Consider the following 17,849-nt stretch of genomic DNA (forward strand, 5'->3'; position numbering starts at 1 on the left):
CTGAAGGGGATAAGGATACCGTTCTTCAATTTTGGAAGAGCTTTAACATCAAGAATACAATTGACATTATTGTGGAGGCCTGGGGTGATGATGTCAGTAAGGACTGCTTGCATTCAGTTTGGCAGAAGCATCTCCCAGATTTTGTTTCTGCAGCCCCCCCCCATCCCACCAAGATCTTAAAACCTTTAACGAGTCTGAGGAGCTCCCAAATATCAAAGAACATTGTGTTGGCCTTGGAAAGTAATTTGGATTTGAAGAAGAAGTGGAGAGTGAAGATGTTGAAGGGCTACTTAAGTCCCAGTATGAAGACCGGTCTACAGCTGATCTACAACAGCTTGTCACTGAGGAGGACATGGAAGCTGGAGATGAAGGAGATAAAGAAGTCGTCCGGCATGCAGCAGCACAAGAGCACTTCTGTTTTGTCTTCTATCCTGAGGGGAATTCAGAAGCACTCACAGCTTTTAGAGGACAATCATTACAATGCAGAACGGAGTAGGGTTGCAGTTTGTGGAATAAGATCTTATTTGCCACCCCATGAACAGCTTCAAAGAAGAAAAACAGTAAAGCAGCAAAAACTGGATGTCTTTTTTTAAGCCAATCCCCAAGAAAGTCAGATGACAATGAACCACAGCCGTCCACTTCTGGATTAACTACTTTTCATCGTAACTCTGCAACGACTTCTGCACCTGAAGGTGATGATGACGACGACAATGACCCTCTACCTCTGCATTAACAACAGAGCAACCTGAAAATCCTCCTCTCCCATCAAGTCATCTCGAAATTTTTTCAAGGAAAGATGTTAAAATTTACTTTTATTTAATTACGATGTTAAATGTTTACTCACACCATGCTATCCTGTGTGTTGGGCTTTTAAGTGATTTTTGAGCGATTTTAAGTGATTTTTTTTGGTGGCTTGTGCCAACCCCACTTTTCCCTTATGCTGTGTTATTTTATGACATGACTTTCTATGTGATGTGATGTTGTGCAGGAATTCAACTATCATGTTATAGCAGAACTGACTGATCCAAACACAGTAACCAGCCAATTTGTACGAAGCAATCTCCCACAAGCAACAATGTGATAATGGGCAGATGTGTAGTCTGTTTTTGTGATGTTGATGGTTAAATACTAGGCTGGAAGGTTGGGGTTAACTCCTCCTTGTCTTCTATGAAGCAGTAATGCAACACAAGATTTCCACATCCACTTGAGATGGCAGATAAACTGTTATTTAAATTAAAACACAGCATCACCAACAGTGCAGCAGTCAGTAGACCGTCAGCATGGGTGCACATGCTTAAGTCTCGAAACTGGGGCTCAAAATTAAAACCTCTAATAACTGAACATTGTTGATGGCAATTCGAAATAATTATGGTCGTTCCACACTATAGACCAGCATTTTCCAACTCTATCAAAAGATGAGAAATATCAATCTACCAATTTAAAACAGTTCTAAGTTTAATTCAATTGGCCTTTTGCTTTAGAATAATATTAAAATTATTCAATAAAATAGATCTGTCAAAACGTTAAGGAGGAATGGTTAATTTATTGCCGTCCCTCACAGAGGCCCACTATTCCTTTGGTGATATGGCAAATGAGAACCATGTCCCGTTTTTGACCAACACTCCTTAAATGACAGATGACATTATAGCACCTGCAATTCTCACATTTTTCTCATCTAAGCGGAAGTAATTAAGTTCTATATAGCAAGGCTTAATATAGCAACGAACAATCACAATCTCTGTGATATAGTAGCTCAAAGCATATGGTGCCAATGAAAATCTGGTTGAACAACAAGAGGAATTGATCTCGTTATTAGGTATGCACAGTCTGAGAAATCACAGCATAGGAAGAAGATTACCCCTTTGCATTAGGGCAACAAAATGGTATCATTTTAAAAATGGATCTACAACTTATGGAGGGAACATCCAAATTCTTTCAAGGTACTATGAGACTTGCGCTTAAAAACAAAAGCATCCTTCAAATCTTTCAATAACCTTCAGAATTCTATCCTGCATGTTACTTTACTCACAACGTCAAACATTCTCATGCTGATCTGCAGAACTCTACACCAATACAAACGATGTCATAAGACTATGCTTCATCAATTCCAGCACTCCCTGTCTGACCTCAGAATGAACTGTATATCTCAGAATCTCACAGAATCATTATAGTGTGGAAACAGGCCCTTTGGCCCAAGAAGTCCACTCGGACCCTCGCCCCCTTATGACCCACCTATTCTCCACATTCCTGAACACTACGGGCAATTTAGCATGGCCAAGCCACCTATTCTGCACATCTTTGGGCTGTGGGAAGAAACCGGAGGAAACCCACGCAGACACGGGGAGAATGTGCAAACTCCACACAGACGGTCGCCCAAGTGTGGAATTGAACCCGTGTCCCTGGTGCTGTGATGCAGCAGTCCTGACCACTGGGGCGGCACAGTTGCTCAATTAGATTGCTGAATGCTCCATCTTGCCAGCACATTCCAGTGGACTGGAGGGACAGTACAGGCTAAACCACTCACTTTATTCAGGTCATAGTCTTGCTGGTGAATACACAGAACAAGAGGTCCCACCATCCATTTGTGGTGAGTGTGCTGAGTAAGAACAGTGTCTTTAAAAACTGTGGAATGCAAAAATTTCTTTTCTTAAATCAGGGATTTACCAGCATGGCTACATATTTCCACAAGGAATCTGATACTGATTATGAATCTGCTTTTTGTGACAAGGGGTTCCTGCAATGTGCTAATGATCAGGAGCTGAAGGATTAATTACAAGAGGAAGTTGATTGGTTCTTAGCTGACTGAGCAGGTTGGAACTGGAAAAAAGTTGGAGACTAATAAACACACTGAAGGACAAGTGCGTGCAGTTGTTCTCCCTCGCATAAGCTGCCTGTTCTCTGCAGCAAAAAAAAACTCAGTTCAAACTTTACAACGAAGGTACTATTCCTGTAGTAGGTGCTCTGGGCTGTTTGAATTGATAAATCAGAGCCAACTGAATCAGTCACTCAGCACAAACTCTCTTACAAATCAGATCCCAAAGATAGACAACTGAACCCCAAAGGGCCTGGCGTTCATCTGAAAGCCAGGTAAATTGGGGTACTGTGCACATCTTTAAAACACTATGATCTGGTATGACTCTGGGAATAGCAGGGCTTGATTTACAGTGGCCTACCCCCAATGCATGTCACTGATGGCTTAAAGTAGCCTATCAATACAAACTGTTGATTAGATTAGATTCCCTACAGGTTGGAATCAGGTCCTTCGGCCCAAAATGTCCACACCACCCAGACCCATCCAATTGCGGGTTCACTGAATCGGAGCTTCTAAATGCAGGCAGCTCCTATTACTGTACTCTGATATTCATTTGGATTGATAATTGCACTTTTTGTTTCAAGATATTAACATTCTAATAAATTAGATTCCCTACAGTGTGGAAACAGGCCCTTTGGCCCAACAAGCTCATATCGCTCCTTGAAGCATCTCACCCAGACCCATCCCCCTATAACCCACACACCCCTGAACAGTATGGGCTATTTAGCATGGCCAATCCACCTAACCTGCACATCTTTGGACTGTGGGAGGAAACTGGAGCACCCGGAGGAAACCCACGCAGACACGGGGAGAACGTGCAAACTTCACACAGACAGTCCCCCGAGGCTGGAATCGAACCCGGGTCCCTGGTGCTGTGAGGCAGCAGTGCTAATCACTGAGCCACTGTGGCATCCTGCGTTGAGAGGCATGATTGGTTGGGGGAAAGCAGTGAGTGATGGAAAGAACATAGGCATAAAACCACGAAGGGAGAAAGTCAAGAAGAAAATAACCTGCTGTTTGATGACTGTAACTGGTTGGTGTATTAAAGAAAAAATTAATTAACCACAGTCCCTGCTCTTGACCCCACAGAGGCAAAGAAAACTAGAAGCAGGCTCAGCTATAACATCAGTCCAAGGTCCACTTAACTGTAATATTCATTGATAGAGAACACACTCGAGGTCCAGTGAGGGGGAGATTTTGTACAAGTTTCAAACTGAGGTTCCATAAAAAGGAAAAAAAAAAGATCAGGAGGTATTTCTAAATACTACCGGTTAATAGACAGTATGAATGCTGTAAGGAAAAATGTGTAAACTGTAGTTAACTCATTGCTGAATCTAATTCAATTAATTTGGTTTCAACATCCACCATGACCACATTACTTGCATTTAAACAACTGACTGAAAACAGTCTGATCTGCAGTCAGAAAAGCAACAGGCATCACCTGAAGCCGAAGTGAAAACTCCTTTGAAAGACCAGAATCATACTCCGCTAAAACAACCACACATATTGATCACCAACATACTTGGTAATCAATAATGGGAAAATAGTAAAGGGCAGTTGGAAAGGTCAGTGCCTGATTACAGATGACATTTTTTTTAAAAAAATCTTTAAGCATTCAAAATGATTCTCCAACACTGAGTTTACTCATAAACATTTCTCTCAGGGTTAGAGAAATAATTTCCTACAACAGTTGACTTTTCCTGCCACGTTGCATCTTTCTGATAAGAATAATTGGTCCAGTTAGCTTCTTTTGCCTATCCCCAAAATACTACTCTTCAACGATGCAGTCGAGTCAGAGGAAATAGGCTCATTATTGCCTGGTGTTATATTTCAACTCCACTAGATGCTGATGTTTACACCTTCTGTTCGGAAATCTCACTACTGTGCTCTGGAAGCTATTGTTAACTGTTTATGTCATCAGGTTGTGAAAGATGTGACGAGAACAATGGCCCTACTGGCAATTCAAAGTACAGAGACATTTAAAAATAACACAATGGAACAAATTCTTGCCTCTAGAGACAAGGAATTCAGCCACACTTTACCTGCATAGTCCAGCAACATACTGTTCTGAACAGGAATCATATTAGGCTCAAAAGCATTTACTCTGTTTTTCCCTCCACAAAGGTTGCCAGGCCAGCGTTTCTCCAACGCATTTTTATTCCAGCAAAGCACCATATGAAACAAGAATCTGCATTATTGAAACATTACTTAATGAGAGCACCCAGAGAAAAACATGCCAACATCCTTTATTTTAACACATCCACCACCATCTCCCCAATTTTGGTCCCATTACACAGATGGCTCGGCTACTTGTAATCATTACTGACTTGTGCAAGCACCACTCCAACTGCACAATGACATTGCAAACACTCGCTCTTTTTAAAAACTTCAAAAAAAAGACTAAAAGGCGAGTATTTGTATTACATTCAGTGCCAACAGCAGGTGCAGTATCCGTTGCAGCATTCATTTCCTCGGGAGCTAAGCTCCAAAGAAGATTTCATAACATCAACTTCAGCCTTGCCAGTGATACTCTGTGACGAAGCAGATTGTCCACATTCTGAATAATTATATATTGCATTGCAGACATGGAATGAGTATGAATATTCTATTATCCCCACCTTCTGCCCATAACCAAGGGGGCTTCATTTTGAAAAAGCTGGTGTTCCCCAAATCCCGCTTGTGTAGTCAATTTTAAAATGACATGCAAATTCCCTCAGGTTTAGGCCAAAAGTCTTACTTATCTACATATTCAAACCTGGCATGGTCATTGTGCATTCACAGAGAGACAGGAAAGGAGGAGATCTTACACTTATTAATACAAGGTGGTTAACACTGCAGCCTTACAGCGCTAGGGACCCGGGTTCGATTCCAGCCTCGGGCAACTGTCTGCGTGGAGTTTGCACATTCTCCCCGTGTCTGCGTGGGTTTCCTCCGGGTGATCTGGTTTCCTCAGGCTGAAGATGTGCAGGCCAGGTGGATTGGCCATACTGAATTGCCCGTAGTGTTCAGGGGTGTGTGGGTTATAGGGGGATGGGTCTGGGTGGGATGCTTCAAGGGGTGGTGTGGACTTGTTGGGCCAAAAGGGCCTGTTTCCACACTGTAGGGAATCTAATCTATTAGAATGTCAATATTTTAAAACAAAAGAAGTGCAATTATCAATCCAAATGAATATCAGAGTACAGTAAAAGGAGCTGCCTGCATTTTAGAAGCTCAGATTCAGTTGAATCTGCACGGCAGAGGACAGGAGCTATTGAATTCCTTCAAAGTCAGATTTCATATGGTACTTATAGGGAGGATAACTGCTTTTCAGACAGATATGAGAATCTTGCAGAGGAGAGGGAATAAGTACACTAACTATCACTAGCGAAAAGTGATGCTCGGAAAACTAACAAGGCCAAAGATGAACATCTCCCCGGACCTGGATGGGATATATCCGAGGATATTAAAAGGTAGTAACTACAGAGATAGTGGATGCACTAGTAGGAATCTTTTTAATAATCCTTAGGTTCTAAAAAAGTCCCAGAAGATTTGAAAACTGCCATTGTAATACGGTTATTCAAGTTCAATGGGTGATAATCAAGGCAAATGGAATGTTGGCCTTTATTTCAAAAGGTAATGTAGTACAAAAATAGGAAAGTCTTGCTAAACTATACAAGGCATCGATTGTTATCAGCATTCTAGGTGTGACTTAGTTTCAGTTCCCTTGTTTAGAGGATTAAATTGTAGCATTGGAAGCAGTCCAGAAAATGTTCACTCAGCTGATCCTGGGTACGCAGGGATTCTGTTTTGATTACAGGTTGAGCCGGTTGGGCCTGCACCCATTCGAGTTTGGAAGAATGACCGGTGACCTTATTGGAACATGTAAAAATGTTCCTGAGGATGGTGGGGGGTTGGGGAGTGAAGTAGTTAGGCTGTTTTCCTTTGTGGAAGTGCCTAGGATCAGAGGACATAATCTCAGAGGAAGCAATTGCACAACTAGCACAGAGATGTGGAAGAATGTCTTCTCTCAAAGCTGGGTTGATAATTTATTCAAGACTGAGACAGACAGATTTCTGATCATTAAGTTGAAGGGGGAAAGTCAGCAAAGTGGAGTTGACGATTATCGAATCAGCCATGATCTTACTGAATGGTGGAGCAGATTCAGTAGGTTGAATGGCTTGCTTCTATTCCTATTTCTGACAGTCTTCTAGAAACCGGTTTCACAATGGCTTAACCTTCCAGTCAGGTCTCACTATTAGCCTGGGATCCTGCTTTTTGCTGCTGGTATGATTAACACAAAAACTCAGAAATGTCGCTAAAGCTCTTCAAAAAGGCTGCATTTGTTGGCAATGACACATGCACACTATGGCCTGCTTTAAATTGCATGTGTGCAGATTTCCAGGCGACTCCGCAGGGGCAAAGTTGGGTGTGAGAGTGAGACAGTGATGCATTTGTGCATACCATCACAACACAAAGTTTTGACATCAGTGCTTGGATTCATGGTGTCTGCACACCACCCAAAAAAAAAATGAAGGGGAGTTTTGAGTGTGTGGCTAGTGAGATTGGGGAGTAATTTAGGGAAAGAAGCATGCTTGTTAATCCAAGTTAAAACTTCATTTAAAATATTTAGCAAGTAGATGAAGACTTTTAGCACTGCTGCGGGCATAATGAGTTTTGATGTCTCTTTTGTTATCAGGCTGGGCTTGGAGACAAACAAAGTCAGTATTGTCTTTGTTCAACATGTATCATTGGCGAACCGTCCTGGTTTGTCCTTCAGCATCGCAGGAGGACAAAAGCTGACGCTTCAGGCATAGACCCTTCATCAGAGAGGGGGATGGGGTGAGGGTTCTGGAATAAATAGGGAGAGAGGGGGAGGCGGACCAAAGATGGAGAGAAAAGAAGCTAGGTGGAGAGGAAGAGAGGGGATAGGTCAGTCCAGGGAAGACAGACAAGTCAAGGAGGTGGGATGAGGTTAGTAGGTAGGAAATGGAGGTGCGGCTTGGAGTGGGAGGAAGGGATGGGTGAGAGGAAGAACAGGTTAGGGAGGCAGAGACAGGTTGGACTGGTTTTGGGATGCAGTGGGTGGAGGGGAAGAGCTGGGCTGTTGTGTGGTGCAGTGGGGGGAGGGGACGAACTGGGCTGGTTTTGGGATGCGGTGGGGGAAGGGGAGATTTTGAAGCTGGTGAAGTCCACATTGATACCATTGGGCTGCAGGGTTCCCAAGCGGAATATGAGTTGCTGTTCCTGCAACCTTCGGGTGGCATCGTTGTGGCACTGCAGGAGGCCCATGACGGACATGTCATCTAAAGAATGGGAGGGGGAGTGGAAATGGTTTGCGACTGGGAGGTGCAGTTGTTTATTGCGAACCGAGCGGAGGTGTTCTGCAAAGCGGTCCCCAAGCCTCCGCTTGGTTTCCCCAATGTAGAGGTAGCCACACCGGGTACAGTGAATGCAGACCACTTTGCAGAACACCTCCGCTCGGTTCGCAATGAACAACTGCAGCTCCCAGTTGCAAACCATTTCCACTCCCCCTCCCATTCTTTAGATGACATGTCCGTCATGGGCCTCCTGCAGTGCCACAATGATGCCACCCGAAGGTTGCAGGAACAGCAACTCATATTCCGCTTGGGAACCCTGCAGCCCAATGGTATCAATGTGGACTTCACCAGCTTCAAAACCTCCCCTTACCCCACCGCATCCCAAAACCAGCCCAGTTCGTCCCCTCCCCCCACTGCACCACACAACCAGCCCAGCTCTTCCCCTCCACCCACTGCATCCCAAAACCAGTCCAACCTGTCTCTGCCTCCCTAACCAGTTCTTCCTCTCACCCATCCCTTCCTCCCACCCCAAGCCGCACCCCCATCTACCTACTAACCTCATCCCACCTCCTTGACCTGTCCGTCTTCCCTGGACTGACCTATCCCCTCCCTACCTCCCCACCTATACTCTCCTCTCCACCTATCTTCTTTTCTCTCCATCTTCGGTCCGCCTCCCCATCTCTCCCTATTTGTTCCAGAACCCTTACCCCATCCCCCTCTCTGATGAAGGGTCTAGGCCCGAAACGTCAGCTTTTGTGCTCCTGAGATGCTGCTGGGCCTGTGTTCATCCAGCCTCACATTTCATTATCTTGGATTCTCCAGCATCTGCAGTGCCCATTATCACTGGTTTGTCCTTCTGCAGTTTTAATATTGAAATTTTCCAGAACTTTAAATGACTTGCAAATCCTGTGCTCTGTCACATCTATGTTAAAAGTCCAACATCAATTTTAAAATAAGTTTTAAAATTCATATGACACCCAGATGTGACATTTGTCTCCCAGTGTGTGCATCAGCAATCTATGGCCTGAATTTTGCAGTCAGCAGTACTCACCACTGCCCTTGAGAAGAACTCACACAGATGGTCTTGTGATCTCTGTGCTGTGGATTTTCCTTTAAAACACTGGTGTCATCAAGCAGGCCAGATGACCAATTGCATTAAAGCATTCCCAAGGCAAACCAAAAAATATAATGCATGAAATTTTCATTAAAGGTTTCACAGAATGCAAAATAAATGATTGAGACACACACAATTTTGGGTTAGAAACTGAAATACAATAGCCTTAAAACTAAAAATGTGAATGTTATGATGGAGATAGTTAACATTCCGCAAGTATAAGCTGTGGACTGTCGGTGAACTTGTTCAGGATTGAATTATGAATTTTGTATGCAATTAAAAACCCAAATCACACTTTATTCAATGAAATGTTACTTCCTCAAAATATCTCTAGTTTAAAAGGAAATGTTTTGGGCAATTCAGCAAGTGCTATTTGATTGCAGTTTGGGAGTACTTTAGAGTATAATTGTCACAGTAACTTCTACGTGCAGATATAAGAATGTGCTGTTGATTTCAGAGTGTCAACATTTATTGTCACTAGTTTTGTCATTGCTTATGTCACAAAGTTTGGGCCAACAGCTCTAGTCAGTCTCAAATAATTCCAGAGATAATGGGAACTGCAGATGCTGGAGAATCCAAGATAATAAAATGTGAGGCTGGATGAACCCTCTGATGAAGGGTCTAGGCCCGAAACGTCAGCTTTTGTGCTCCCGAGATGCTGCTTGGCCTGCTGTGTTCATCCAGCCTCACATTTTATTATCTCAAATAATTCCAGATGTTTGGTTGCAGCAATGGCATCTGTAATTAGGAAGATACAGTGTGAACACGAGATTTATTGCATTCATATTAACTGATTCTAGAGAAACTACACAATAGACAGTTACAAAGAAAGTATATTTATTGTATATAAAAATATCTATGTATATATTTATAGTTGTGCGCGGTTCAAGTTACCACACTTTTGCAAGAATATGGAGGCTTTGGAGAGTGTGGAAATGAGGTTTATCAGGCTGTTGTCTGGAGTGTATTAACTATAAGAGGAAAGATTAGACAAACTTGGAATTGTTTTCACGAAAGAGTCAGAAGCTGAGAAATGACCTGATAGAAGTACAGTATGTAAAATTATGAAAGTAATGTGAATAATCAGAATCTTTTTCCTAGGGTGAAAGGTTAAAGGACATGTGCAAGGCATGTTTTCTTTTTCATAGAGGGCAGTAGATGCCTGGAACGTGCTGCCAGGGGAGGTGGTAGTAGCAGGTACATTAGTGCCATTTGGAGAGGCATTCCATCAGATACGTGAAGGCAGGGAATAAAGGGATATGGACCATGTGCAGTCAGATGGAATTAGTTTAGATGGTATCATGGTTGGTGCAGACATGGTGGGCCAAAGGCCTTATTCCTCCATGAATAGCACAGAAACAGGTCACTTAGTCCATGCCGACATTAATGCTCCACAAAAGCCACATCAACATATCCTTCTATTACTTTTCCCCTTGGCTGCTCAAGCAATGGCCCCTTTCAATGCATTCATGCTACTCACCTCATTACTGACCATGGTACAGATTAACATATTCTAACGTTTCTCTAGGTAAAGAATGCGTCTTCCGAATGCCCAATGAATTTATGAATGGCAGCTATATTTACCACTCTTTGTTGCAGTCTCAGCTTCAAGCAACTATCGTATCAAACTGTTGTCACCTTGAAGACCTTTAAAATCGTCCCTGCATCTCCTTTTCTGTACAGAAAAATGCCCCAGCCTGTTCAAGCTTTCCTAATACTCACTCTGAAGCAATCTACAGGCGAACCCCCTTGACAGTACGTACCTTGAACTTGAGGACACATACAAAATTCTGCTGCCTATGCTTTTACTTGCACCACTTTGGTTCAGGAGATTAAGCTATCATTTCTCCAGGACCCAACTTCAAAGCATTGTTTTTGCATTTAAAATCAGTCCAGGGAAGGTCCACTCCCCACCTCTAAATGCCTCCAACCGTCTCGGGTACCTGCACTTTAACACTGACCTCAAAGATCCTTCATTTAAATTGCTTCACCATTCAATGACTTTAGCTCTCAAATGATCAAAGGTCTACAATTCCCTCCTTAAACCTCTCCATTTTTCTTCCCTCCTAATGTTCTCCTTAAAAGCTTTGGTCATCTGCTCTAGCATCTGTTTCTTAGGATCAATTTTTTTTTATTCGCCCAGTGTAATTCTGTCAAGGGTGGGGGTGGTATGGTTTCCTCCTTCTGCTCCCCGGTGATATTCAGGATGGAGAGTACTGAATCATAAGATGAGGGCGGGAGGATCAGCTGGAATTGTTTGACCTCCTGCCATATGAGTTTATAGGATGTGGAGCTAATGTTGAGTGCTCTTAGGGGCACTCCATTCCACACAGCAGAATGTACTCAGGAATGGCAACTGAATCTGGGACATTAGCTGAAATGTATGTTAACCCTAGCCCTGTACCCTCCAGCCCCACCACACCTGGCACTTTTCCCTGCAACTGCAGGAAGTGCTACACTTGACCCTATACCTTCCCCCCTCACCGCCTTAAGAAGACTTTCCACATCAAGCAGATGTTCACCTGCATATCTGCTAATGTGATATACTGTATCCGCTGTTCCAGCTGTGGCCTCCTCTACATCGGGGAAACCAAGCGGAGTCTTAGGGACCGCTTTGTGGGACATCTATGCTTGGTTCGCACTAAACGACTGCACATCCCAGTCACGAACCGTTTCAACTCCCCCTCCCATTCCTCAGACGACATGTCCATCCTGGGCCTCCTGCAGTGCCACAACGATGCCACCCGAAGGTTGCAGGAACCGCAACTCCAATTCCTCTTGGGAATCCTGAAGCCCAATGGTATTAATGTGGACTTCACCAGCTTCAAAATCTCCCCTCCCCCTACCGCATCCCAAAACCAGCCCAGCTTGTCCCCAACTCCCTAACCTGTCCTTCCTCCCATCTATCCCCTCCTCCCACCTCAAGTCCCACCCCCATCTCCTACCTACTAGCCTCATCCCACCCCCTTGACCTGTCCATCCTCCCTGGACTGATGTCTCCCCTCCCTAACACCCCACCCACACTCACCTTTACTGGCACCACCCCTGCCTCTTTGACCTGTCTTGTCTCCTCTCCACCTATCTTCTCTTTTATCCATCTTCTATCCGCCTCCCCCTCTCTCCATATTTATTTCAGAATCCTGTTCCCCCTCCCCCTTTTCTGAAGAAGGGCCTAGGCCCAAAACATCAACTTTATTGCTCCTCTGATGCTGTTTGGCCTGCTGTGTTCATCCAGCTCTACACCTTGTTATCTCTATTTCTGAGAGTATGACTCTCTCAGGTGTTTCATGACTAGTCCACGAGAACAATTCCCTTATTCTGGGGCAACTTCCACGAATCCTGGTGATGACAACTTTTCAGGGTTGACTGGACTGTGCATGCCTAGGTCACTGCTTGGTGATCTACTAGTCATATAAAACTGCTAGACAAAAAAGAACACCTAAGTGGTTTGCTAGGCTATTTCAGAGAGTAGAAAAGCACCAACCTCATGGCTGTTTGGCCTGTACATGCACAGCATTAAGACACCAAATCTTCACATTCAAAAGGTGATCACAGAACTAACTGGATTTTTATAACAATTTAGCAGTTAAATGGCCATTAGTATTCCTGCTAAATTTTTATTTGCTTAATTAACTGAATTGAAATTTAATAAATTCCATGGTAGAACATTAACACACCTCGACAAAGGTCATGAGTCAAAGCTGTTGGATCATTCAGCAACTAACACAAGGCACACGAACAAAAGTAGGCCATTCGGCTCATCAAATCTGCTCTACCGTTCAATGAGATCACAGCTGATCCAATTATCCTCACTTCCTGCTTCTCCCCCCACCCTCCATAAGCCTTGATTCTCTTATTGACTAAAAATCAATACCTCAACCTTGAATATAATTAACGATCCAGCCTTGATAGTAAATAATTCCACAAATTTCTCACTTGTTTGAAGCAGGCAACACCTTATTTAGACAATAAAACGTCCTCCACCCCTACATGGGGAAGAGAACCTCAAAATCTCTCGTCAAGTCCCTGAAGAATTCTATATGTTTCAATAAGGTCACCTCTCATTCTTCTAAACTCCAATTTTTCTACTGCATCTCAAGAGACCACCATAACCTATTAATAATAATTTCTCTGGGGATACTGTTACTAAATATGCACATTATCTGCTTTAAGGAAAAGAGGCTCAGGTTTTAAAGGAAATCTCATACTTTATCCAGGCCATTTCATTTACCAACATCTAACTTCCCGTTATAGCCGTTTGAAAATAAAAATCAGGTATGGGAAGATTTAAAAAAATGGTTGTCCAACATTCATGATAATTGCTACTTTGTGCACTTTGGGACAGCAGAAAGTTAGAAAGACTTGTGTTTGACCTAATTCAGTGCCAGTGAAACTCCAGTCCAATAGCTCAAGGGTTAGTTGTAGTGCTGAGCAGGAGTAATATTTATTCAAAATACCAGTGGACAGGCATGTAAAAAAAGCACTTGCTGCTTTCCTGAAGTTTCATTGTTGCCAAGAATCTCCAGCTGACCAAATAATTTGCATTGTAATCAAGTACGTTTTGTCACTGTCTCATTACAACAGCTAAAGTATATGCCATTGCTAACACATTTTAACATCTGAGCCTATAAATGTTCCTTCATATCATAAAGCAATATAAGCTTTCCCTAATGGTTTAGTGGGCAAGTGCACATACATGATTCAGACTGGCAGAATTTTGTCTCTTATCAGAGTTGACAGATTTTGAACAACTTGTGGTCAAATATCCTACCCCAATCAGCATTTGTTGCATGAAGGGCAGCACCAATGATAACCCTACCCCTCAGCAATGAGCAACATTCACTATCTCAGTTCATCTGTGTTATTCACATAACCAAAACATATTGGCTGGAACATAACTTTTGACTGAAGTGCATTGGAATAACAATCATGATACACAGGAAAGCGGCTGCAAACCAACAGCTTTTGGTCGGCAAGCTAACCCACCCTGGCAAATCTACCAAAAGTCAGAAACAATTACTGAAATATTTACCAGCGTACAGCAGACTTCATGAAAAGTTTCATTATTTACAGGAGAAGACTATATATTCCTTATATTGTAAATCTTTAAAAAGATTTGATAAAAAGGTCTTTTTGAATGGGATGATTAGATCTGAAGGGAGTCATCTTATTAAACACTGTACTCAGCATCTCCAAACTTTTTTTTTTCCACTATTTATTCATTAATGGGATGAGGGCATTGCTGGCTAGGCAGCATTTGTTGCCCATCCCTAATTGCCTGGACAGTTCAGAGTTAGCCACATTGCTATGCATCTGGAGTCACATGTAGGCCAGACCAGGTAAGGATGGCAGTTTCCTTCCCCAAAGGCCATTAATGAACCAGATAGGTTTTTCCAACAATCGACAATGGGTTGATGGTCTTCATTAGAGATTCATAATTCCAGATATTTTATTGAATTTGCATTCAACCATCTGCCATGGCAGGATTCGAACCCAGGTCCCCAGAACGTTATCTGAATCTCTGGATTAATAGTCTGGCAATTATACCTCTAGGCCATTGCCTCCTCCAAACTACCCAGCAGTCAGCGAAAACAGCACTTTAAAATGAACATTGAAACAATATTTTATTTATTCAGTCACTTAATGTGGGTATCTGTGAGGTTTTGTGGCTCAGCAAGCAGCACCCTAGCATCTGAACTCAAAGTTCTCGGTTTGAATCTCACTCTGGGACCTAGTGTTCTTCAAAGGACAACGTCATTGTCGCAGACACATCAGCTGCTACCTGTACAGACCCACAGCACTGAAAAATGGGCTGGGCTACTGGCAGAAGGCCATCTGGCTGAGAAAGAGCAGGAGAGAATGCAAGCACCGATGGAGATGCTTCAGTTGCTGGTTATCCCTAATTTCCCCAAAACGGACAGCCATAGTTTGCTAGGCCAAATGGAGGGCTACTTACGATCAAGTTGATTTGAAACTGGAGTCATAAATAGGTCAGGGTGGAATGATGTGGAGATGCTGCTGTTGTACTGGACAAAGTCAGAAATCAAACGACACCAGGTTATAATCCATAATGTTTATTTAAGCTCACCTCATCTGATAAAGGAGCAGCACTCTGAAACCTTGTGATTTTAAATAAACCTGGCAGACTACAACCTGGTGTCGTGTGACTTCTGAGTGTGGGAGAGCCAGGGATATTTCTTAATTTCCTTCATGAACTTGCATTATTTTAGAAATCACAATTCCACAGCACAATTATTTCAAGACACCAGTTTTTGACGTAGTTTCAAAATTAGCCCACAATGACTGGCTACAGTTCAATAAATATTTGCTACCTGAATTGGAGCTGTGGCAAATGTAGGGAATAAGATGGAAAAATAGGAAACAATTTTTTTATTGTTAATGCCTTGAGTAAAAGGGACCAAAATATCCCAGCACATAACTCACCAGTTTTTCAGCTGCATTGACAAAATAAAAATGTAGACGTTAGGGGACAGGTGCATACATGCTGCTACAAAGCTGTTGAAGCTTAGACAATCTGCAACAAGTGCCAGTGTAAAGCTGCCCTCAGTTAACCTTTCCAGTCCAATTTGACTTGTTCAGGTCTCGTGTTTCTGATGCAGCCAGAGCTGAGCTTCCTCCAGCACTCTGGACTGTATTGCAGTCTGAAGCTACCCTGATGAGATCGGCGCAGATGGAGGTCCAGGGTGGCTCCACTAGCAATTACATCATCCCCTTCTATCTGAATGGGCAACAATGCGCGTTGTCCCTCGCCGCCCTGCATTCTGGGGATTGTAGTCAGCTCCCCTGTCCAACCTACAGCAAACTTGGCTCCCTGAGACTACAACCCCCAGAATGCGCCGCGCACCGGCGCATGCTCACTGTCCACCTGCGGCTTCCTTTGAAATTGCAGCTTACCTCATCCTGAGCTTCGCACACCGGGTAATTGAATCAATCATAGGAAAAGGGAGAGGTTGTTTGTTCTTTCCTTCCATTTTTTTCCCCGAAATAGAAGCTAAGACGTAACTGACAAACCTGTGAATAAAAGTCTGGCTTGTGGTCATGGTTTAAGAAAACCATTTAAAAATGTTGCGCTCAACTCCCAGGCAAGTCCCACAGAAAAGACAGGAGTGTAGTCAAACCACCTCTGCTGAATGTGCAAAGGCGATACAGCCTATGAGCATTTGGCTGTCATTGTCCACTAGTTAGTGCCCAGTCAGATAGCTATGGAGTTACCGCCTCCACACCCACCATTATTCATGGTAAAACCCAGCACACCTTAGCGCATCATGTGAATACGACCAAATAATGGAGGCAATTTAGCAACTTAAAAACTACGAATGCAATATCTAAGAGGAAGAAAAATGGGCTGAGGGTAATAGTAACAAAACGCCCAGTTAACAACGAAAATCGTCTGTAAACTCCGAACACTCGTTTGCCCTGTTGCAGCTATTGAACAGTTAAAACCAACCAACGGTTTTAAACAGGCTCTTAACATTCTCTTCCAATTTACGCTCGCTGTTTGATATTTCACCACTAAAAGTGATCTGTCAAAACCGAAAGGCGTCACTTCACGAAGGATCAACCTGAACAGGGCTAACTCTGAAAGTCTGTATTCTCCTAACGCTCGAACAAACCCCCACTGCTAGGATTGACCCAGAAGAGTGTGGAGTTTTTCATGTCACGTTAGAAGAATCTGAAGTCTGTCGGTGTATGCAAGAAAGATGAACAAATCCCTTTGCACTTACCCAGGCCACTCATCTCCTGCTTGAGGCTTGCTCTGATCCGTTCCTCCTCTATCGCCATCAGCATCTTGTGGAGAGAGCCATCCTCGCCGTCCTCTCCTTCGTCTCCAGTTCGGCTCTGTTGAATGGATGCCATCCCTTACCCTCTGACACTCTTCTCATTGCAGGTATCTCTTCCTCCTGCCCACTTTAATTCCCTGGCTCTCTGCCTGTCCTGAGCCTAGCTCTTGGCGCTCTCACTCACAGCTAAAACGATAGCACCGCTTCCCTCAGCCCACCATTTCCAGGCTTCTGTTGGGATGACAGACATTCAAAGTAAAGCTAACAGACTCACTTCCGTCTCGGAGAGATCAGCTGAGACTGAAAGGTGGGAACAATATTTTCACTTCCTGCCCTCCGCAGCCAATTGAAATGAGCCGGTAGCTGCACTGAAGTCGACAGTAATCTCAAGCCGTACCCACAAATGTACAGCCTTTAAAAAAATTTAAGAAAATGCTGTGCACTAATCTCTACCCAACCCTCAAAATTTAAAAAAAAGCGGCCCCTTTATGAACGTGCTTCCCCAATACTCCGCATTATAGCAGCAAAGCAAACACTGAACACACTTCAGCAACATGCGTCTACTGCCCAATACTATCCAGTTAGTACTACTGTCCCTACGGTGCTCACCGGTCACAGATACGTAGCACATTTTGATAAATTCTCTTATGTTCAAATTATCTGTTCCGTATTCCTGACCAAAACGTTAATGCGAGTTTTCTCTCAATCCACGCGTCTGTTGAATCTCCCCGCATTTTCACTTTGGTTTTGTATGCAATAACCGAACTTGCACACCATCCTAACTCCAGCTTTGTCTGGACCAATAGATTTAGACAAGAACAATT

The 17,849-nt window shown here is 43.3% G+C and overlaps 1 protein-coding gene across 2 annotated transcripts in view; it reads right to left on the bottom strand.

The window, feature by feature from the left end:
- Positions 1–17,298, bottom strand: part of kiaa0930 — a 104,623-nt gene extending 87,325 nt beyond the window's left edge. For both annotated transcript variants that reach the window (XM_048549216.1, XM_048549215.1), the window contains exon 1: positions 16,969–17,298. In XM_048549216.1, the coding sequence (XP_048405173.1) occupies positions 16,969–17,101 (133 nt within the window). In that variant the 5' untranslated portion in view covers positions 17,102–17,298. The remainder of the gene's footprint in view (positions 1–16,968) is intronic.
- Between the last annotated feature and the right edge of the window lie 551 nt (positions 17,299–17,849).

This window comes from Stegostoma tigrinum, chromosome 18 (genome assembly GCF_030684315.1).
Source record: "Stegostoma tigrinum isolate sSteTig4 chromosome 18, sSteTig4.hap1, whole genome shotgun sequence".
Lineage (NCBI taxonomy): Eukaryota > Metazoa > Chordata > Chondrichthyes > Orectolobiformes > Stegostomatidae > Stegostoma > Stegostoma tigrinum.